This window comes from Gouania willdenowi, chromosome 12 (genome assembly GCF_900634775.1).
Source record: "Gouania willdenowi chromosome 12, fGouWil2.1, whole genome shotgun sequence".
Taxonomy (NCBI): Eukaryota; Metazoa; Chordata; class Actinopteri; order Blenniiformes; family Gobiesocidae; genus Gouania; species Gouania willdenowi.
The window spans coordinates 20,968,465-20,993,104 of NC_041055.1; the positions used below are offsets into that span (position 1 = coordinate 20,968,465).

At 37.3% G+C, this 24,640-nt stretch overlaps 1 protein-coding gene across 1 annotated transcript in view; it reads left to right on the forward strand.

Annotated features, from left to right (window-relative positions):
• Positions 1-6,099: 6,099 nt before the first annotated feature.
• lrrc75bb (leucine rich repeat containing 75Bb) overlaps positions 6,100-24,640 on the forward strand; it is a 39,804-nt gene continuing 21,263 nt past the window's right edge. The window contains exons 1-2 of the mRNA XM_028462937.1: positions 6,100-6,555; positions 19,145-19,273. Of these exons, the coding sequence (XP_028318738.1) occupies positions 6,274-6,555; positions 19,145-19,273 (411 nt within the window). The 5' untranslated portion in view covers positions 6,100-6,273. The remainder of the gene's footprint in view (positions 6,556-19,144; positions 19,274-24,640) is intronic.

The window sequence follows — 24,640 nt, forward strand, 5'->3', positions numbered from 1 at the left end:
CATTTGTTAATTTTACCCCCTGTAGTGCCATCACGTACCCCCATTTGAGAAACATTGCCCTAAAGTGTGATCATGCAAAGTATGGTTGCAATGAATTTAGTTTGATTGTGATTGAATCTGTATCTTTAGTTCCCCTGAGGGCTCCATGCTGTACATGGTGGTGTTGGAAAAAGTGCACAGTTTGAACTAGCGTATGGCACAATGTATGCAGAGTTCTGAGGAAAAGCTGTGCTAAATATTCAGAGAAAACATCTAGAATAGAAGAATAGAACAAGAAGCAGTGACATCTTGGTGAACACGTGTGCGTCGTCTCCACTGTACATGTCATTCCAGCCGTTACGGCAGCAACAGTTGGTGTTGGTGTTGTCACAGCTGTAGCCTTTGACCTGCATTACGTAACGGAGGTTATTTTTTTATTTTTATATGTAAAACAAGTTGGGGAAGAAAAGAGCAAAGTCATCTTCACATTCAGCTGATTTTAGTTCCAACATGCAGCTCCACCTGCTGAATTTGATGAAACAAAACGCAGTAGCCATTCCATGCAATCTTTATCAAGATAACAGCTGAATACAGTACATGCAGTTTTTTTTTTTTGCTGTTGTTGAAACTTTGGGCCGCACAGTCTGATTTATGTTCGGATCTGAACTTTTAGTGATCTAGAATGTTCTGTGCACTTTTTATTTCTCAGGCTCCAACAGATAATGAATAAACTTCTGTTTTGTCTACAATTAAGGCACGTTTGGACATCTTTCAACTTGACTTATTTTGAAATATCAAATATGTTTATGATTCTTAACTGTATTATTATTTGTAATTAAAAATGACTCAAATTTACCTGCATACACCAAAGTCCAATGACCAAAGGTGATTGTGAACCCTGCTGTTTCTACTGAGAGAATTTATTGCTACACTTCATTTTTTTACTGCCACAGTTTTGGTCAGCATTTTTCCATTTATCATTCTATCAAATTTGACTATTTACTGATTAAGGTTTTTTTTTTTCTTTTTTCAAAATCTATTCATCTTCTTTTTCCATGGACAGGTTTCATTAATCAACTGGTTCTAGATAAAACCATAATAATAGCAATCAACCAAATTTTGTGCTGTTGTCACAAAGACCCTAAAACTAGCACTATATTGCTATTTGTACACCAACATCAATATTACTATAACCAGCAAAATAATAGATTATTTATTTATCACCTAATACACTGTAATCTATTATATGCTGTGTATTTTTTTAACAACTTGCCATAAGAGCCAGCGTAACACTGTTAATGGACATCCTGTGGAAAATAGTCCTTGTTAAAACTTTCTATGGGTTGATTGGGGGATGGATTTAAAGATGCAAACATAAAGAATACATCTTTTTCTAGAGCACTAAGAAATACTTTTGAAAGTTGGGAATTCACAATTTCTAAAAAATAAAAAAAATTTAAAAATTATTTTTGTAAATATCTGTATCATATTTGTATATAATTTGTATATTTGTATTATTATTATTATTATTATTATTATTATTATTATTATTATTATTATTATTATTATTATCTATCCTACTTTATTTTCTACTGCTGTAATGTGTGTTTTTCTGATCCCTATTTTTAACTTTTACTTAATTATACACTTATCTAACATTTATTCTTTCTTTCGTCTTCCTTAAACGTTTTATTCTTTTATTTGTGATTTTTTTTTTTTTTTTTTTTTTTTTGGTGGCTGTAACAAAAGTAATTTCCCCCTGGGATTAATAAAGGAATTCTGATTCTAATTCTGAAAGTGGATTGTATACAGCAGTGGTTCCCAAACTGGGGTACGTGTACCCCTAGGGGTAGTTGAACACTCCTCAGGAGGTACACAGTTTATTTTTTAACATTATAAATATTTTTTGGTTTTTTTACATGCACACATACTTTTTTCCTTATCCATCAATAATAATTTGTGGCACAACTCTTTAAAATACACCAAAGGTTGAAATTCAACAAGCAAAACATCAGGAAAAAATGAATAAAAAGGCCTAAATTCAAGGTTAATGTTGGACGAGACACAGGAAACAGTTTAGATGAGCCTGCAGACACAAATAGATAATGTATAACATGAGCTAAGGGGTACTTGCGATAAGAAATAAAGGCTAAGGGCTACATGGGGTAATAACGTTTGGGAAAAACTGGTATACAGAATATGGACCCAGATACTATCATTATGGATTGCTTGGCAGAATCATTAAATTAATTAAATGTATCATCCAATTGCTGTCTAACCATTTAATCATTGTGCAATTTCTTTATACCAAAGACTAAATGTTTAACATAACAAAATATGAATATTTATTGCAGTCTAATGATTTTAAATGAACATAGTTGAGTTTGTCCTTATGACACCAAATATTAGCAATGTATACTTTACAGTGTATATGGTTTAACCTTTGTATATATATATATATATATATTAGGAAATTATGCGCAGACTTGTCCCAGTCTTGTTGTGTTAAAAATTACCAAGTGTAAACACTGTGTGCTTTCCAAAATAAAACAACCCTAAAACATGATCCCAAGTTAAACAGGTGTTTTTTTGTTTTTTTTTTAATCCTTTTATGCAAAGGCAGAACTCTGGTAGACAAAACATGCTTTCAATGACAGATTTACAGACCACAGTCACCGCTGACGCAATGGTGCTAACATTTTCTGTTAATGAGTTCCTACACAGCTGACGTATGTGTTGGACCACAGGGAGAATTTAACTAGAAAGCACGCGTCAGGGTTTAGAGCACATGTGTCAAACTCATGGCTGGGGGCCAAATCCGGCCCTTTGGAGCATCCAAATCGGTCCACAGGGGAAAGTAAAAATGAATCATTGTGTAAATGAAACTAAACAAAATTGGCAGGTGCTTACAGTTTTCCCAGAGCTTATATCGCATGATTGCAGGTAGTCCAATATCAGCTCATTCAATGTGAGTAACTTGGGTTCAGTATCTCGCCCCAAGGACACCTTTGAATCGAATGGATGACTGGATCATTCTGTCACGCCAGGTGGATGTGGTGGTGGAGACAGCAGGCGGGCATAGTGTTCATAAAACCAGTCAATATTTATTTTACAAATTAACAAAACTGGGAGCAGGAGACAAAAACACCTTCAGCACACGAGGAGGGTTACGTCGACAATGAACCGCCAATCACTGCGTCTGAACAGTAGTCCCTCCTATCTCATCTCCTATCCACTTTTCCTTAACCCCGTGGATGATGTCACGGGGTTAAGGAAAGATGTTAGGAGAAGAGTTAGGGAAAGGCCGTCACGTTTGTTTTGACAATCAGACGCACTTCAACAAGGGGACGAAATGATCTGATGGCCGTGAAGGTTGGTGACGTCAGCCAAGGTGAAAATTGACTAAAATCACATTTATAACACTTTCCACTGATATAATCTGTAAAATGTATGAATGTAAATCAAAGGAAAAGAGGCTACCAGGCTATGAGGAACTGAAGTGAAACCAAAAGAACGTCACACTGAGAATGGTTGCTCACACTCATCTTCCGCTCACTAATATAAATTATGTTAAATAAAACATAATGTGGCTAAAAATGTCTCTAATCCCTTTTTTTTTAACTACAGAGTGTCTGTTTTATGTCAATTATAATCTGATAATATGTCTTACATATCATAATATATGTTTTTTAGATTATTTATTTTAAAGTTGTTCAAGACATTGTATTCCATTGGTAACTTCCATCGTCTCCGTTACTTATCGTGAGTTCCGTGAGCACTCAGGTGTGCGTGTCCCTTTGAAAGTTGACATCGCAAGGAATTGTGGGTCAGCACTATCTTGTCTCCTTTGGTAAAGGATGCACCAGTGTTTCCTAGGCTAAAGGGAGTTATAAAGGAAGCATTGAACTCGGACGCTCTTTATCATGGCCACCACTTAAACACTTCCGGGGGTGAAGGAACAGTGGATAGGAAAGGAGATAAGAGGGACTATTGGGATGCAGCGTTCCTAAAAGAGTTAGGGAAAGGCCACCACATTGTTTTGACAATGAGAGGTCCACTAATAATTAAATATCACCGAAGATGAGTGACGTCTGCATGGTGAAAAAAACTACAAATTTCCAAAAATTGACAACTAAAAGCGCATTTATAACACTTTCCGCTGTGCCTCTAACCGCTGATAGAATCTCAAGTATCACAAGGTTTGAATGTAAATCAAAGGAAAAGAGGCTACCAGGTTAAGAGGGACAAAGTTGAAACTGACCAATCACATTGAGATTGGTTGCTCACACTCACCTTCCACTCAGAAATCAACATTTATCTAAAATAAGTATGATTTTTCTGAAATTGTTACATTCCCTAAACAGAGTGCTCTGTTTTCAGTCTTCGTGGGTTTCCGTGAACGCTCGGATAAGCGGGTCCCTTTAAATGTTGTCGCCGCAAGGAATTGTGGGTCAGCATTATCTCGTCTCCTTTGGTAAAGGATGCGTCTGTGTTTCCTAGGCTAAATGAGGTTATAATGGAAACACTGGGCCTCCTTTCCTTAACTTGTAGTGAATTGAAAAGCTCCATATCATTACCGCCACTTAAACACTTCCGGGGGTTAAGGAAAAGTGGATAGGAAAGGAGATAGGAGGGACTACTCGGATTCACTCTCAGCTAAATAGTGAGGGAGTCTTAATTTGGGAACGGGCCACAGCTGGGTACAAAACATGAGGCAGCTACACGAGCAGGAAGACATGGAAAAAAAAAATAATAATAATTAAGAACTAGAACCAAACAGAATAAACAAAGATTTATAAACTACATGCAAACACTTTATCATACCACTGCAGTCATTTCTTGTTGAGACCACAGCAAGCAGCACTCATGATTCTAGGTCCATTGCTATCCCTGTAACAGGATAAAATAAAATGTTCTAAAACAGAATGTGCCTTTAGTAATTACCCAGAAGAATCTTTAGAACACTTATTCTTTACCTAAAGTAAAATCTGGAGTGACATTAGAGATTGGCTTTGTCTCAAAATTCCTAATATTCTAAACCTGAATATTGTTTTACATGATTTCAGTAAATCACTGCAGTTGTTCCATAATTTAACTCCTTTTGTGGTGACACAGTGACATTTCCTGTTGCTTCTCACTGGTTGCATTTTGAACATGAAAATTCCTCGGATTAGATGTTTCCCTTGTCTCACATGAAAAAAAACTTTAAATGCTGTTTGGTAATTGCTGATTTTTTACTTTATACATAATTTGGATAGTTTTGTAGTCAATCAGATCCTTAAATTTTAATGTATCAAGTTCAATGAAGAATTGGTCAGTTGGTTCTCTGTAGGTGGTTTTCTTTCTGACTCTTATTGCTCTTTTTTTGTAGGATTAGGATCGGCTCTGTATTTGTTTTGTATGTGTTCCCCCACTTATACATAAAATGACCATGAAAACAACAACAAAGGACTTGAAAGACACACAAAATGCCAATGAAATTGCACAAAATGACAAAAATCACACACAAAAATAACAAAAACACACATAATGACTCGAAAAACAACACCATAAGGCTACAAAAATTCAACATAGAAAAAAAAAAACGAAAAAAAGGACTACAAAGTCAAAACCCTTTGTTCTTTCCCGTATTAATGCTTTGATTGGTCTTTATTCTCAATGCTAACAGAAATATTAATGATGTGACAGACTATCACATTTTTGTGGGCCCCACTCTGATATAACTTGCCCATCTCTGCAATAAGAAAACAACCTTTAAAAAAAAATAATAATAATAATTGAATCAAAGAGAAAAAAAAGGGTTCAAATTCAATTATTTTGGTCTCAATTTTTTTCTTTTTTTTTTTTTTTTTTTTTGAAGGTTTTTTTTACTGAAGATATTTTATTATTATTATTATTATTATTATTATTATTATTATTATTATTATTATTATTATTATTATTATTATTGAAAAGTTTTTTTTTTTAGTTTTTTTTTAATTGAATAATAAAGACACAAATCTACCTCCATTATAAACAGACCCGCCCCCGCGCAGCAGCACCGCCTCTGATTGGCTGAGAGCCGCGGAGTAAAGCACAGGATGCGCGCGGTGCTCACACTGACTCCGGGTGGATGCAAACAGCACGAGCGCACCTCGTCCCAATAGGATGTTTATTCACGCTTATTGTTGTTGTTTTTGTCTTTATTGAAAGTTTACCAGCGGACTTGTTAGTTTCGCACGTGTGGGAGCGTCTGGCTGTAGGTGGACTGTGATGCTTTGGCCGCGTGTTGTTGTCACCGTCCTCTGAGCAGTGATGGGCTCCAGACTGACCCGGCACAGAAGTCTGGATCTGGAGAGCAAACTGTCCAAGAGACGGAGGCAGAGGAGCGATGCGGCCGCAGAGGGCGGCGGTAGTGGAGGAGACTTCTTGTTTACATCTCTGATGCTCAGGTCCGACAAGCTGCCCGGGATGCTGCGGAGGAGGAGAGAGCGCAGCCCGTATGTGAGGCGGGTGTCGTGGGTCCGGGAGATCCAGAGGCTGCTCCGGGAGCAGAAGCTGGAGCAGGCAGTGGAGGTGCTCAAAGTGCTGAGGAAGGTAAAAGAAAAGACTGTTAAAATAGAGGATCCTAAATATTACTGTATCATCAGGTTATTGATACTTAATGTCATGGGTGGCTCAACATGTGGCTCTTTATGTCTTCATTTTCAATATTATCCCCACAGAAAACCTTCATTAAAAATCAAATTACATTTTTTTTTTTTTTTTGGCCATTTTGCAACTTCTTTTGTCCCATTTTCGAAAAGTACTGACACTTTTCAGATTTTAACTACCTTTTTGCCAATAAATATCCTTTTTTCCTATTTTTATCCATTCTTGCAAGTTGTTTTTAACACTGTTATCCACTTTTTGTCCTTTCTTTATTTTTTTGACCACTTTTCATCCAAATAAACTATAAATACTAGTGATAGACCGATACATCGGCCGGCCGATATTATCGCCCGATTTTTGCTTTTTTTACGTGTATCAGCATCGGCCGATGCGGGCTGCTGCATTCGCCTCCTCATATATTTACAGAGAATCAAATTATTTATTTCTTCTATTTGTTAAATATTTTTTACTTGTTGTCGTTCTATACCTCGCCTTTGTTCATTTCAATAAATGTTCCTTTTTAAAAAATTGAGACTCGTACCATTTGTTATTGTCATTGTGTAATTTTTATGATGTAAATTGAGGGAGCAAAAGTAGTGTCGGTTCAAAATATCGGCTCAAGACAATCGGCGGTCTGTATCGGTCATCGGCTTAGGCTAATGGAAAACAAAAATCGGTGTCTGCATCGGCCCTAAAAAATTCCATATCGGTCTATCCCTAATAAATACCAATAAATACAACTTCTTTCCTTTTTCCCTTAATTTTGCCTCTTTTTGTTCCACATTTTGCCCATTTTTTCGCTATTGTTTGCCACATTTTGTCCATTTAAGCTACCCTTTTCCATTACATACCTGCACCTGGTTTCTCTTTATTGGCCACTCATGATTACTTTTGGCCCATTTTAGTCACTTTACACTTTTTTTCTTGCCATGTTTTTTGCCACTTTTGGACCATTTTTGGCCACCTGTTACCATGTCTGCCTCCACTCGCTCGTCAAAAAAACAAAAAACATAGTGGACCGGACCCACTTTGGGTTGACGTCCCACCGGGACGATGCCCGGTGTGCCAGATGACCAGTCCACACCTGCTTCATGTATTTAACTGAAACATATTCTGGTTTAAATCAACAAGCCTGGGTTTCCCAAAGTAGTTGATGCAACAGTTGAGTTTTGTTTAGTTTTTTTTTGTTTTTTAATGAGTCTGACCTATAGTAACTGAACCTTATCACATAGACTTGTGCGACTGCTTTAACTAAAGCTACGTTACTGATCATCCTCCTACCAACAGCTGAAAAACCACACATTTTGATCTACTGCCTTTGAAGCTTCTCTAAATGTGAGTCCAAGGAGGTCGAGCTGACACAGCCGCTCTGCCAAAGACACTGTGGGTTGCTTTCTTTGTTTCATGTTTCTTAAGAAACATTTCTTCATGTACTGAAATGCTGGTCTGAATCCACCATCTGCTTAGTCTGAAAAATAAAAACAAACATTGAGCCGCAGTGGACCAAACACAAACAGGATATTTTCACTGGAATTTGACGATACAATTTAATCCCACCACAGTCTCTGTCATCGAATTTGAATCAATGTCAGTCTTTATGTCTAATGTTTCAGGTTGTTCACGTAAATTAGATAACATAGTTAAAAAAAGAAGAAGATTTAATTAGAAAATTGACATATTTTCTTGCTCTGATCAAAGGAAATTAGGGTGTCCCGATCCGATATCGATATCGGATATCGATCCGATATCAGCCTCAAAACGAATTTCGGACATCGGATTCAAACTTCCGAATTCTCCAATTTTTATTATTATTTTTTTCCCCCAATTAATTTTTTTAAAAATGTATTCAATATGTAGAATTACTGTAGATATTATGTTGCAGGTTAAAATGTATGTAACCAATTGGTTAATAATAAATGGGTCAGTTTTTCTCATACCTACTATTGCTGAATATTGTTCTCTGTTTGAGTGACATCACTTGATCAAACCTTTTCTAACATTCCACACTACAAAATAAGTAAAAATATATGTTTTTTTTTTTTCATTAAAGAAAACAGAGAGGAACAACAAAAGTATGTATGATTCATGCTGATATCGGATCAATATCGGTATCAGCTGATACGCAAGGCTGCAATATTGGTAAATGAAAATGAATACGTTGTGTCGGGACATCCCTAAAGGAAATAGTTTACAGTCAATATGAAGGATGTAGGATAGGATACACTAATGATCAGTTGACTTGTGAGTTTTTTTTAATACTTTTTGAATGTATTCCTCTTGTGTCCTCAGGAGTTTCAGGGTTTTGGGATTTGCTTGGCATTAAATCAGACTTTCCTATCATTATTACAGTTTTTTTTCTTTAATTCCCATGGTGTGTAACGACTGGAGTGGGAGGCGAGTGAATAGTGTTTCATTGTTTGCCGTGAAGAATTAGCAATTTTTGAAATGATCTATTCTTTGTAAAATGCATGAGTTGAAAGGTTTCTCTTTAACATTCAATATGCATACTAACCTTCACTTATTTAATAAGTTTTGCATATAGGTCATGGCCCAAAGGATCTCTTCCCAGGAAAATAAAGTGGTTGAGGGTGTTTGTGTAACCCTTGTGTGATATAGGGATGACAATCCAGGAGGAGCTCAAAGTAGAGTAGCTGATGTAGATAGTATCTAGTTTAGGGATTTGCATTGCTCTAAATCTGACGATAGATACTATTTACATGTCACGATATACAATATTTCCCGATAATTCCTGATACTAAACAATACGATATACATTGTAATATATCACAATATTGATAATTACAAATTTCACCTTTACAAGTACAAAATGCAATGAAATTTATTTATTTACATTTTTTTTTTTTTTTTTTTTACTTTCGAGAACAAGTAAATGGTAACTAATTGTAATTCCAGTACCAATATCAAAAACAAGTGGTATGTTTATCAAACTGTCAAATTTAATTTTTCTAAAAAGTTTAACTTTTGCTTCTATAACGGATTCTAATTCCGTTAAGTTCTTGAATTCTTAAAAAAAAAAAAAAAAAGTATCACATACTGTACATCTATAAAAGTGCCCGGTATGTTTTATGTAAATAAAGCACAATCAACTTCCAAGCTAAAATGCATTGAGGAGTGAGGTATATGTTATGCAATTAAATGGTTTTTTTTTGTTTTTTGTTATTGTTAAAAAAAATGATAAAAAAAAAATCGATTCGAACATTTTTTGGATTGATACGATAATCGCATGGTGAAATATCACGATATAAACAATATTTATACAAAAAGTACACAAAACGACAACAGAAATGCACAAAAATATACAAAAAGGCTCCAAAAATGCACAAGATGACTCAGTTAAACATAAATTACAGAAAAATACACCAAACGACAATAAAAATATGAAAATGACTCAATACACACAGAACTAAATATTTATACACAAAATGGCAACAGAAATGCGCAAAACTACACTTAAAAATACACAAAATGACTCCAGAATTGCACTGCAATGACAACAAACAACAATAATGATCCAAAAAATGCATAAAAACACAACAGGAAGATACAAAAATACACACAATGACTCCAAACAACACACATTACAGAAAAATACACCAAATGAAAAAAAATGAGTAAAAACCAACAAACACATTTATCGTTTGCATGTCCCATAGAATTAAACCAGGGAAATTGCACACGCTATTTTACTTTGCACCCACAAATATACCCCATAATAACACTACAGAGTACAGAGTATGTACTCCTCTTTGTACATCCAACCTTCAAACACATACACTACAACTCCACTTAAACACCCACATGAATGCATACTTCCGATGGGCACTGTACTAGTATGATAAAACACGATATCATGTATTAGCAGTTTATCCAAACTCACGCTATCATTTTGTGACTCTGTTTCACAGCACGCTAATACTCGCTAAGTGCACTGTTTTATGCAACCCCCTCATTTTTACTGCTTTATGGCACCCAGGCAAGGTTCCTCTGCCGTATCAGTAACATATTCCTGTGATACGCCTTCACGGGTTTAATTCCCTCTTTGTGAAGATTTATCATACAAAAAAATAAATAAATAACCAAGTGTGTTCTTCAGGCTCAGTGTGAGCATTCTGCCTTCTGGTATTTGTGCAATGATCAAAGTGGAACAGTTCCCAAGTTCAGACAAAAGCAGTTTTGATCACGAGGACCCCCCGTCAGGAAGACTCCCTCTCTGCCCATCTGTGGAATAAATTATACAGATGTGTGCAGATTTAAGCAGAGACTGGATTATAAAAGGCAGATGCGCAGGTATTTCTTTTTCTGTCCCAGGAATCTGTGAGTAAGCACACAATGAAGAATGAAGCCAGTCCTCTTCGTCCTTTGTCCTATGAAACAGGGCGGATGTGACTCATGCATGATATAGCTTCCTTTAAGGCTTCAAAGTGATGGTGATATATGTTTATGTGGAGGAAGGAAGGCAGGCAGGCAGGAGCAGCTTGCTCCACAGCTCGACATTTAAGCTGATCACGATGCGCGTCGCTCCCTCCATTGCTCAGCAAGGTGAAGCCAGAGCCCTGCGTCGTTGTTGTGGCTCGAGCCAAAAGTCTGACTAATAAAACTTCTTTAAGACATGGAAAGAAAGTAACCAACAGTTGATCACTCATTGTTGGTGCTGGGCAATATATCGTGATTCAAGATGTATCGAGTTTTCTATTTTGGCGATATAGAAAATGACAATATTGCCTATATCGATGTATATCTATATTCTTGTTATTGTTTATACAATCACAAAGTATATATCACATCATCCATAATGGTATTTATTTAATACTATTCATAGAGTACAGTCAAACAGTGTCCTTCTTTACAATGTTTTTAGATATATATTTTATAGCCTCCTAACTCAGACCTTCATCTAACCCTGTGTTTCTCAAATGAGGGTACGTGTAATTTTAGGGGTACGAGATGACACTACATGTGGTACTTGAGAGAGAGAGAGAGAGGGGGGGGGGGGGGGGGGGAATTAATTTATTCAGGAGCCGCTAAATCGGTGTTTCAACCTTGGGGTCCGGACCCCATGTAGGGTCACCTGGAGTTTAAATGGGGTCACCTGAAATTTCTGAAAAATTGAAATAGATTTTTGAATGATTTTGAAATATTATTCGTTTTTTAAATTAAAACAATACACAATCTTGAATAATTGTATTTGTATACTTTCACTTTGTGAAATATAAATCTAGTTCAACTAAAATGCAGTAAAAAAAAAAAAGTATCTGAGCTCACACATGATCAAAAACTGTCTTTGAAGTCGCCAAAAATTCTTGGTATTAAAAACGGGTCGCGATCCATAAAAGGTTGAGAACCCCTGCACTAAATACTGTTTCTTTCCACTTATTTACAAAATTGTATTTTTTAAAATGTGTGTTATCACTTCATCATTATGATCTATGGTTGTTTTTAAATAGTTTTGTCAGCAAAATGTTGTCGTCGGACAAACGGGGAACTTGAGCCAAGAAAGTTTGAGAACCACTGGTCTAAAAAAGCCACACTACAGAACTCACTCACACGTGCTGTCCCTTAGAGGAGAAAAAGCCAAAAGTGACACATATAGTGCAGTTGTTTGTTAATAAATGTGTGCGTGTGGCATTTTTTCATCAGCAAATTTAACACAGGTCAGACTTTATTGAGTTAAAATAATTGAGATTTATATTGTATATCACCATATTGAGATATGAGTTTTGGTCCATATCGCCCAGCCCTACTTAATATTGTTGTTCTGGAGAAAAAGCAGCTTCTCCTCTTTGGTGCAGATTAAATTGGAGATTCATAAGATGATGGATGGTGGCAGCATAAATGTGTATTTCGCAAAGCGAGAGTCCATAGAAACAACAAGGTGCACGAAGATGCCTCTGTGCTGTCTCGTATATAGATCTGACGTCTGGACCATTAAGTTAATTAGTTTGGGATCTTGTAAATATTCATTAGTCCACACAGAATCAGCAAATACTCCTTTCAGTTACGCTTCACAGCATGCTCATACTGTAACTAATGTGCAGCAGTGAAGACAAACACTATTGTCCAGGTTTCCAAAGTAGGGTACAGGTACCTCCAGGGATACGCAAATTGCCACAGGGGGTACATGAATGAAAAATAAAAAATTTGAAACTAGGATATGGTTACGGATTATTGTTCTTTTTTTTAAATCATTATATATTGTTCCTCAACAGGATAAGTAAACTTCAGAGACAAATTTAACTGTAGGGACATAATATCAGTGGTTCCCAACTTTTTTGGGTTGTGACGCCATTTTAATATTTTATTTTTATTATTTTTATACTCAATTTATTTTTCAGAAAGTGAAAGAATACGGTTGTTTAAGATTATTTTGTGTGTGGTAGGGCTGCCCTTTTATTGTCAAACTGATAATCACAATTATATATTCATATATGTCCAGTTTACAGTGCAAAATTAAGCTTTAAATAAGAATTTTATGGAAAAAAAATAAAATAAAAAAAATTTACCCAAGAATTTAAAATGGACCAAAGGCTATACATTATTACAGAGAGCAGAGCCTGTATTTTAAATGTAAATATAGCCGAGGATCAGGTTAGTTTAATTGTGGTAACCAAATTCTTGATCCCGATTATAAAAATTTGATTAATTGTGCAGCCCGAGTGTGTGGTGTTATAATTTGAAAAAGAATAATAATTAAAACATTTTTTAAATACATTTTTAATCAGTTATTCATTTATTTGTTTTTTTGTTTTTTGTTGTTGTTATAAATTAGACTTTTCAGGGGACCCCATTTGAAATCCAGGCGACCGCACAATGGGTCACAACCCCAAGGTTGAAAATCCTGCATTACATTATTATGTTTTTTTAAGTGTGCAGGAATAAAAGTAGGGGTGTGTATTGCCTGTTATCTGGTGATACGATTCATATTCCGATACATACTGTCGGTCACGATACAATACAATACGATATATCCTGATATGAAAGTATGAGGCATTTATTGCGATTTTTTTTAATATATGACTTAAGAAACAACTAATATGTAAATGTGTACACCTTCATGAGAACATTATGTATGAAATATATTTTATTGGCATATTTTACACTCAAAACATTGGCTTTAACATGCCATGTACCAACAAGTTAAAATAAAACAATAACATACAATCTACCTGTGGCTTTTTAAACCAACTTTGACTTTAGTGCAACATGACTTTAGTGCAACTTAACTGAGGTATATGTCTAGAACAACATATAAATACAGGAAGTTAGTACTTTATAATGTTATAATGTCTCCTGCAGTTTAAAAGACTTTCCTGGTTAAATAAAAAAAAAAAAAAATATATATATATATATATTTTTTAAATTGATATGGATGCATTTTGAATCAATCCGATAATTGCGCAACGTAGTATCGCGATATATCGCTGAATCGATTTTTTTCAACACCCCTAGAGTTTGGGAACCACTGCACTATTGAACGTGCAACGCCCTACAATTAACCATCACAACACTATTTTATTTATTTATTTAGATTTTTTTTTTTGTTTATTATGATTCATTAAATGCATGATATTAGAATTCATCCACAAATATTACGTGAGGGGGGGAAAAATTTTAAAAAAAATCATCAACGGATTAGTTTTACGTTTTAGACGCTTGTGTTGTTGGATTAGGATCACTGCCATTAGAACGCTTTCTGTATTTCTCCAAATGTCTTTAAAATGAATAAATACATATTTATTAATATATACCTGTTTTCTGTATGCAAATGCAAAGGACAAAAACAACTCAGCATAATAGGCAAAACAGCAAAGAAACAACTCAGCTTTTTTTTTTTTGCACGGTCTGGGATGAATTTTGTTGACGGCTTTTCCTCTCTGTACATCATCACATGTCAAACCACATTTTTACCTAACACCCTTATGTAATGTGAGTGATTGAGTTTAATCGTGTTTTTTTTAGATCAGCTGCATAATCTTGGTTCTGTCTGCATTAGAAATGTTATCAAATTGTAATCTGTGCAACATTTGACTGATCGCTGGGTTTTATTGGGTTTTTATTTATTGTTTCTTTTATTTTTCAAAAGGTCCGTGACGGGGTTATTAATGATTGTTGGTTTCTAATGTGTTATTTCTCACTATAGCATTACGTTCCTGTTTATCAGACCTTTTGGCAAATAATAGTTTTTTTCTGCTGGAACAGCAAACTGGGAATTTAATAGGTGTCATTTTTTTATTGTTGTTTTTTTAGGTGGTTACATGAGTCGTAAGGGGAACAACACTATCCTGGTCCAGTAATAAACCATTTATTGTTTGTTTTTGAAGGAAAACAGACCAATCTTGATCGTGTGTTTTGGTCGACAGCAGAAGGCCTGCATTTGAGTTTGGAGCTTGTCGTCTTTTTTTGTGACAGGGCTGAAATCAGATTAGGAATGCTGCTTTGACAGAAAATTTCATGGTGGGGGGAGGCAAGGAGAGGGGGGGGGGGTCAAAATGCACATGGGCTCATGGAACATACAGCGAAGCGTGTGACATGATCTGTAATCTAATAAATGGCTCACACTGTTCAGTGTTGCAGAGATTACTGACGCTGCTTCTCCGTTAGAAGATGGATGAAGGTTCAATTCCACCCAGATCCAGGGTTTTTCTCTGTGGAGTTTGCATGTTCTCCTTCAACATGTTTTAGCACATAGAATCAAACAAGAGTGTGGGAGGATTAATTATGTGGGTTTCATAATTGTCTCTGGAAACATGACCGTGATGTTCCCTCCTTGTCTCCCCGTATGAATCCCGATAGAAAGACGTTTGGGTTTCTGCAGACATATTAGTATGCAAAGATGGAGAAATACCAGGATGTATACTATATATTGCTACAAGTATGCACGGTGGGCTGCAGCTATTGATTCTTTTTGGAATCGATTAATCTAACACTTTATCGATCGAATAATCGATTAATCGGATTTTTTTGTTGTTGCATTTTTAAGCAACCGAAACAAATAATGCATAACGAAAATGACGTGACTTGTAACTGCATTTGGCTTTAATTTCTCAAAAAAACAACATTTGGCTCCAAAACTAAGCCCCTATATTGCAATTTTACCATGTAGTGTTAATAAGTGCCAGTGCCAACAATTAAATAACAGTATAGTTAAGTCAACTAACTAACTACTAACAAATAATTTATCATTTCGGGGGTGAGCCTATTTGCTATGGTTACCTAGAAACCTGTGTGTATGTGTTTGACAAACACATGAAATTATGTTTTTAGCAGCTGAGAAAATTAATTTATCTCGGGCTTAATAATGTATTTCTATTCTATATCAAAATGTTGTGCTGCTGACATTCTTAGAATTGTCACAGTGATGATCAGAGACAATGTTTAAAATCCACACAATTTCAGAGCACAGGCACTGAGGCGTATCACAATATTTAATGTTTAATGCCCTTTTTCTTAAATTTCAAGCTTTTAAGGCCTTAAATTTGGCTACATCAAATGTAATACTGTTTTAAGGATTTAAAGACCGTCTATCCTGGTTTGTGTGTACACGCGTGCCGTGCGTGCTTCCGATGACACCGCTTATTACGTCTCCTTCGCTGGCGGACACCGCTGGTACGAGGCTCTGCTGCTACATAGGCCGCTGGGTGTAGCCGCTGTAGCAATCTGAAGCTAGAGTCGCCGCATCTACAGAACTATAACTGTTTGATTTACCTAAATCTAAGATTGCCTGGCGGTCGTGTACTATTTTAGAGTAATTACGCTGCAGGTTCACTGAGAAATTATTAGAACTGACTGAGTGAGCTGCTGTTTTATATCTGTTGCTAACATTAGCCTCTGCAGCCGATAGGCGCAAAGCCAAATACACATGCATATGTCAATGCATCGAGGCTGGAAAACTTCTGCGTTCATTTTCATTTATCGTCCGGTTAATTGTATTTATTTATTTATTTATTATCAGCCCAGGCCTAAATTAGCGGTACATTACTTTGTTTTAGTGACGCTTGTTGAAACAACACGTGGATGCTTTCAGTTCAGATGCTGAATCATTGAAGTTGTACTGCTATGGTATGCCAGGTATTGTTTGCAGTAAACACATGATTGCACCTTGCTTTCTTCATTTTTGAGGAATCATCCCATACTTTAGACGTTCTCTGTCGCTTCCTCTCCGCCATGGCGCCAACTAAATGCAGAATGTTTGATGACGCGCTAGTGGTGGTGGAATTTTTGTAATCGAGTTAATCGAGTAACTCAGTGAATCGTTTCAGCCCTAAGTCATACTCAACCGCCCCACGATGCATTGCAAGCGGAACGTAAAATCATCCTGTGACTGAAAAATCCCCTTTTCAAAACAAAAGCATCCTTCCTTGTCTTCCATTTGTTTTTTAATGCTTTTGTAAATAGGGCTCTTGTTTTGAAGTTTACATTCCTCCGAAAATCTCTTAAATGTCATCATGAAAAGAGTTTTCCATGTGTTTTATGAAGAAAATGAGCACATGTTGATTAGGGGTCAGTATTGGCAAGGATGTTGCAATATGATACGTATCATGATACTTGGGTCACAATACAGTATTATCAAGATATCGCGACGTCACGATATTTTGCGATATTCCACCCAGTTAATATCAAAATTAAACGTAGAGATGCAGCTGTTTCTCTGCGAACACCTTGGCATGATATCTTGCTAGGTGAGCTCGTAAGTTAGTCGTGTTACCACAATATTTAACGGGAGCGAGGCAAATCTTGGAGATGGCGTTGTCTTTATCAAGCTCGTTTTTACTCCCTTTAATTTGGAAGCCAAAGTGCTGCCAATGTCAGCGTTGTACTGTAGAGTCGTTGTTATTTTGTTAGCCATGTTGTTTGGGGTTTGAGTCAGTCCGCTTCTGCCCCTGTGACTGCCTCTACTACAGAAATGGTGCTGCGGCGCACAGCAAAGTGATTCTACGACGCCATCTACCAGAGTGGAGGTGCGGAAGTGGCACAATTTTCAAGGTTTTTTTTATGTAGGAACAGGAGCTGGTCAACATGCCCAGTAGTTAAACTGCTCCGCTGAGAAGTGACAATCTCTCCAGCAGTAGAAAACACATGTCCACGAAAATGTGAAAAATACAATAAGAAAAATATGGATTAAAGATCAAAAAAGCCCTAATGTTGATATTCTAATTTGTCACTTTCTCGCTTAAAATGCTTTCAGAACTTTCAAATGTGGTGAATCAACAGAGATATTTAGCCTCAGTGTGCTTCAGGCTTTGTCACTGTAGGTTCGAAATGCATCTTGGGAAACTTGGACACATACTCCAGTTGGAACGGTCACCATAAAAATCATACTAATAGTATGAAGTAGACAGCATATACCCATTAAGTGTGTCGTTTTTGTGCGATTTCGAATACAGCCATAATGTTTTGTGCTACCGCTACTACTTTTGCAATGAGATAATGTCTTTAAATCCTCCGGGTTTTCACACTTGTAACCCTCTGTTCCAAGTGAGATGTAGGTGTGGAGGCCGTCCAATCAGGGGATTCCACAGATCTCTGCTGTAATAAATCAATTTAAAATCTGGAGGAGGAGAAAACGCTGATGAGAGTTTTCCTTTTTGAAACTGCCGTGGTCCAAAGGGTCAGAGCTGCCAGCTTGAGCGGAGCTTGTTCTCCACCAGCCGACTGTTTGAAAAACTTTACAGAGCAGACAGACTCAACCCCGACACTGTCATTGCTGTACGTGGAAAGGATGTGTTTTCCTCTTTTCATGTTGCGAATACACGTTAATAGAGCTAATAATACCTAGTAGAATTCATGCAGCTTTCCTTTCACGTTCTGCGTGTTCTCTGCTGCTTGTTGTGGCATGCATGCGCTTGTGTTGCTTATTTAAAAGGCGCTGAAATGCCATGTGTTTGAAAGAGGGAGGCGACAGCTCTCAAAGATTGACCTAAATATTCAGGTATAACATATTTACAGTTTGAAGTCATCCCCTGGAGATGTGTCCTTCTTTCTCACTTGTACAATCACATATTTTACTTAAACTTTGAGTACTAAGAGATGAACCGAGTTTAATTAGAAATAATAATCCAAAGAGTTTTGGTTGGCGTTTGGGAGAAGGAAGCTAAGACCTTGAATGTTCTAATTCTGCTGTGGCCCGAAATTAAAAAAGATACCGTTTGCAGTTTTGCAATAAAAGGAAGTCAGATATTTAAAAAAGGAGTTTTAATCCTTTCTTGATAATGTAACAATAAAATATAATTACAGTTATTTTGACTTCCAGTAAGCCATCACACACACACACACACACACACACACACACCCCCAGGACAATCAGCAGCACACGTTGTAAACACATAACTCCAATGGAAAATCCTTATCAACTCACTGTGTGATAGGACAGATGAAAAGGAGTCATTCCAGCAACCTATTTTCATTAAATGATCCATGAAATGTCAGGAGAATATTAAAACTGTGGTTCAGTCGTGACAGTAATAAGACTCCGCTAGGTGCTTGACAGACTCAGTCATTTTTATGTGTTTTCTTTCAGGATTTGGGACTTCAGGGAACATCTCTCAATGACATTTTGTACAAAAACGCAGCATTTCTCAACCTGGTGGATCCGATCTCCCACGAGCTGCTTCTTAGCCTGGCCCGGGACCTCCAATGTCCAAAAAAGGTACGAATGTGAAGTAAATATCACAGCATTAAGATGAAACAATCAAGCTGCAAAATGTATGCATGTGTTAGTCATGCTTTAGTGCATCAGTCATATTCATTATCAAACTTTTCTAAGATCAGTAAACGGTCACTTTGCTGTGTAACATTACCAGACGGAGGGAAAGGTAGATTTCAGGGGTCCTAATAGAACACGGGGTCAAATGTGAATTAAGTGCCAATTGGAGGAAGTGGTGTCACAATATAACGTGAATCAGCATCTCCTGTTTGGTTTGCAAACTGACTAATAGGTTGAACCTGAGCTAAAGGCCCTGCAGGACCATCTTTAGCTAATTTATGCTGTTTGACCGCATAGCTTTGGCATCATAAGTGAGAAAATAATGGGCATTTTATACATAATGCACAATGTTGGCAACACACAAACACACAACAACTGCCTTCCAATAAAGCCAATACCAAAGATCACAAAACCGTTTCCTAGAGTTGTTTTCTGTATTTTGGGAGTTGTCTTGAGTATTTATCTGTCATTTTTGTATTTTTGTCATCATTTAGTGTTTTTTTTTTGTAGTCACTTTGGTTTGTTAGGGCTCATTTTTTTTTCTGTATTCATTTGAGTGGCCCCGTAAAATAAGACAAAGGCTAAGTTTTCTTCCTTTTAAACTTGCTCAGAGCTTTGTGTGTACTTTGTTTTTATACTGTGTTGCATACTTACATACTAATATTCAATGCATTACTGGATAATATTCATAAATAATAACTGGCGTGACTGAGTTGAATCAAAAGGAAAGCGATGAAGGAGTCAGTCGTTAAGGCAACTATTTTGTTTTGTGTCACACATCACAGCGCCAATGTGTTTACAAGCAGAAAAGACTAACAGTGTGTATTGTAATCGTTACGTGGATTAAAGTTTAATTAGAATAGCAATGTTTAAATGGGATTGCTTATCAAACAAGTTGTACCACTGCAGTAATCGTCTATTAATTGTTGTTCCCCTCCACATAATAGCACTTGGTGTTCCACAAATATTGGCAAAATAAAGATTTATCTTCAATTAAAGGTTACTCATTCCTATTGACAAAGAAAGCTCAACTGAAGGACTTTTTTTGTAAACTTTAATTTAGTTGGAATGGGAGGCGATGGGAAGCTGCATATGTGTTAAAAAGTACTTTAAATACATGCTTGTGGAGACGTAGTGACTAAAAGAAGTGCTTCATCTTACTCCAACTGGTTTTATGAGTTTAAAGGCATCTAATTGTTCCAATGATAGCATAGACTTACCCGTTTATAGACGTTTGCCTTGTTCAGCTGGAAGGCATCCTTAGATCTGTCATAAAATGGGTGATAGCTTGATAGCATCCAAATTCTCCTTTCCTGGTCAGTGCAACGTCAAAATCAGTCCACTGTAATGTTCCTGGTTTTCTTAAGAAGAACTTCAAATCGTCCAAGGAACTGGATGACTCGTAACTAAATGCTACAACGTCAGACTTAAAGGCTATTTCACCGTAGACTCACAATATAGTATAGGCCATAGTACGCCTAACTTGACGTGCATTTAAAGGTATAGTCTACAATCTTTGAGAGTTAAGCTGGCGTCACACAGACCGTCATGTTACAAAATGTCCATTATTCGTCATTTGTGACAGTTCCAACGAAACTCAACCTAACTGGAGAAGGTTCATAACATCACGTAGCATTTGTAGCATTCAACATCAAATGCTACAAATGTGACCATATTTGTGGAGTGCGTAACAGTGCGTGTACATTTGTGGGGCGGGGCCTGGGCTGCTGTCCTTGCACCGTCTGGGGCTGTGCGGTCTTGCTGGGTTGTGGCCTGTTCGTGGGCTGGGGTGGGGGGTGCCCCACGGGGCTCCCGACTGATATAAACACCACGCTGCAGGCAACTCGTCACTTCATTTTTGTATGGTTTCAAGATGCCACCAGAACTAAACAGCAACAGGTGCCCTCCACACCTGCAGCTCCTGATGCTCCTCCAGCACCTCCAGTTTCTCCTCCATCTACTCCTGCTGTTCCTCAGAAGGGGAGTGACTCAAATGGACCAGAGGTGCAGCCTGATGACCCAAGCATTGTGGAGTGATGTGGAATGTCCAAGATATGATGAGGGGATGAATTTTGGTGTGTGTGGAGCAAAATACTGTATATACCTTTTCGGCAACATTCACCACACTTGTGGCTCCATGTACCGTATTGTGAAGATTTGCAGTAGCACGCGCCCTCGTTCGTGACCGAGCGTAACAGAGCGTTACAATTCGCCACTGACTCGTGCCATTTTTCGTACTGCGTTGTAACATGGCGTTAAAATGTGAGGCACGAATATAAATTTTTGCCGTTCGTAACGTGTCGGGGCTCTGTGTAACTCAAGCATCAGCAATAATTGAAAGTTGCACTTCCTCAAAGCTCCTCATCCTTTTCCCCTTCCTATCAGTGCTCTGTCCAAAGCTCTCCCCCCCCCCCCCCCCCAAACCATGAATAAGCATCTGATATAAAGATAACAAATACCCAGAAGCAGAACAAATAATTAAGCAGAATATTTCCAGGAACTGTGTCACGTGATGAGTACGCACGCTGGAGAAGGGAGGGACACAGGGAGATGTGGGCAGGATGAGATATGAAGGCATCTAATTGGTTCTTTCCATTCTGACCGAATGGCAGGGATTGGTCAGAGTTGTTACAGTTTTCCAGCTGCTACAGATTTCTGATTCTTTCTGTTTCTTTTTCTGAATACATAATGTATTGACTACTCTCAGAATGAAAGGACAATTTCACCTAGAATAAGAAAAAGGGTTTCTGAACAGGACATGGTTGCCTATTCCTTTAAATCAGGGGTGTCAAACCCTATTTAGTTCAGTGGCCAAATACGGACTGGGTTGATCTCAAGCGGGCCAAAGACTATGGTCAAAGAAAACAAGCAATTTTCAACCTTAATGTGCCCTAGTCTGCACTTCCACGTATAAATGATGTGTATCAGTCCCTGCAAGATATTCACTTTAGAGTTCCTTGATTATTTGACCATTATTTATTTGATTTTGTGAAATAATTTGAGGAAAATGGCAGGATTTTGGAAACATTAAGAGTTAAGAAATGAGTATTTGGAGGGACTGAGATATCTACAACTGAATTAGTTTCAAATTGACACAACGATTCATGATTTCTCTGTCATTTTTCATTTTCTCCTGGGGGCCAAATTTGATGCTCTAAAAGGCTGGATTTGGCCCCTGGGTCTTGAGTTTGACACATGGGCTTTAGAGCAGGGATTCTCAACCTTTTAGACCTCGGGACCCAATTATCCGAATACAAAGTGTCCCGGGATCCATTTAAATATTAACACTTTCATTTCAATTGATCCGAGTCTTGGTTTGATATGTATTCAATAGTTAAATCAAGTCCACTTACAGTTTAACAAGCTAAAACATTGTAAAATAAATGATATGATACACTGTGATCATCTCAAAGACATTTCTTTTTATTGTGTATGTAAACCTGCACATGCAACGCTCAACAGGTGAGCAATTAGAACAAATCAAGTTGCTACAAGAACAAATATAAAGGATCAAAATCCCAATATATTTTGATTTAGACGCTCAAAAAACTGAAGAAAAATTCTGCTAAATAAAATGATTTGGTAATAAAATAAATACATTAAAAATATTAGGTATCAAATTAAATAAATAAACTGTAAGATAGATAGATGTACAATTGAAAACATTAACTTATAACCTGCTGATGAAATTGACAATTTAATTTTGAAGGCTTCAGTGCTTTGTTTGCTACTGTTATTCCACTCTCAACACACTGGGCTCTCGGCTCTGCCTCACGGCCTCCGTTCACAGAGCCAAACTTAATAAAGTCAGGGTTGTACTTGTGGATAAATATTGCCTTTGAGGAGGGGGTGGCAACACTTTCATCTTCACTTTTTTTGTTTTAAAAACTTTTCCACAACTTCAGCCAAAAGTTTGCACCTGTCTTCTTCTGCTGCTGCTCATTGGAGCGTTCAAAAACTGAACGATGCCTCAATGCCACGGTCTTGCAGCCCTCGAGGCCCACAGGTGCAGAACTGAATGTTTTTCGCGTCCCAGTAGTTAGCATCCGTGGCCCAAGAATGAGCAGCGGCCCTATGGTTGAGAATTACTGCTTTTAAAGGCTTGAAGTTTATAATAGTGACTCCAGAGACTTTTCTTACATTAATTAGTAACAAAGTTTTGTTGTTCACCCTTAGACCAATCATTTAAAGTGCATTTGTGAAATGGCTTGGTGTTGCTTTAAAGGGATTAACACTTTCTGAGTCTCCGAGAATAAACAACCACATCATTCTATTCTAAACTCTGCAGAGGAACATTTGGCACCGCAGTCAAGTTCTCTGAAGCAAACCATGCTTTATCCACTCAGGTCATTTACTTTCAGCACAGCACACACATACCTGTTAAAATTCAGAAAAAAGATCTTATTCTTCGAAGGCATGAGGTTGAAGATATTACAGAAGCTACTATAGCTACGGAGTGGCTATAACACGACGACCGAGCAGCCGCCGCGCAGCTCTTTAAAGTCTGTTGTCTCTTTTGGGAAAAGATGGGAAGCTTTGAGATAAAGTCACTCTGATCTAGTTTTTACTTACTGAGACGAGATAATAATCACCTGTGAGAAACTCTAATCTTATCTGTTTGCTTTTGCGAGGAAAGCCCAGGAGTGAGTGAGAGGAAAATCAGGATCCGGCAGCAGCATTCCTCTCACTGGCTGCTGGCGACCCGTGGCGGGATTCTGTGTCAGACGTGATGGGGATGTAGAAAAGCAGGAAACACAATTTTAGGCCCCCGAAGCTGCATCTGCTGCCAGGATTTTATTGTGTTTGTTTATTTTTTTTATTTTTTTGCCACACTGAAATGATCTTTATATTATGTATTCAAGGATATTTCATTAGCGAGGACAGAAATAGATACATTAGTGTTATGAGAGAGCGAGGCTCATCAGTTTGCCACAGTTAATGAACGTGCTATGCATGAATGAGGTCTAACAGCCTATAAGAGTTCCCACAGATTGTGTTGCACATTATTGTGAATACTTTGCTCTGTTTAACATTGCTGTGGGTCACCCCAAAAGCATGAGACTTGTTTGTGAAAAAGAGGTGGCAGTGGGAAGAACTGTTAATGGCCTTTAAGTAAAATGCCCTCCATCATTTTTTTTTCCTCTCTAGCCACATCTCCTCTTTCTTGTTGCTCCATTAATTAGATTTAGTTTGCTCAGCGCAACCTTTTCTGGTCCTTGACAGGAGGATGGGAAGAAAAGCAGGGTGGAGGAGGAAGCAGAAATAATATTCACTAATAACATTTACCTTTGTATGACAGATTGAAAGATT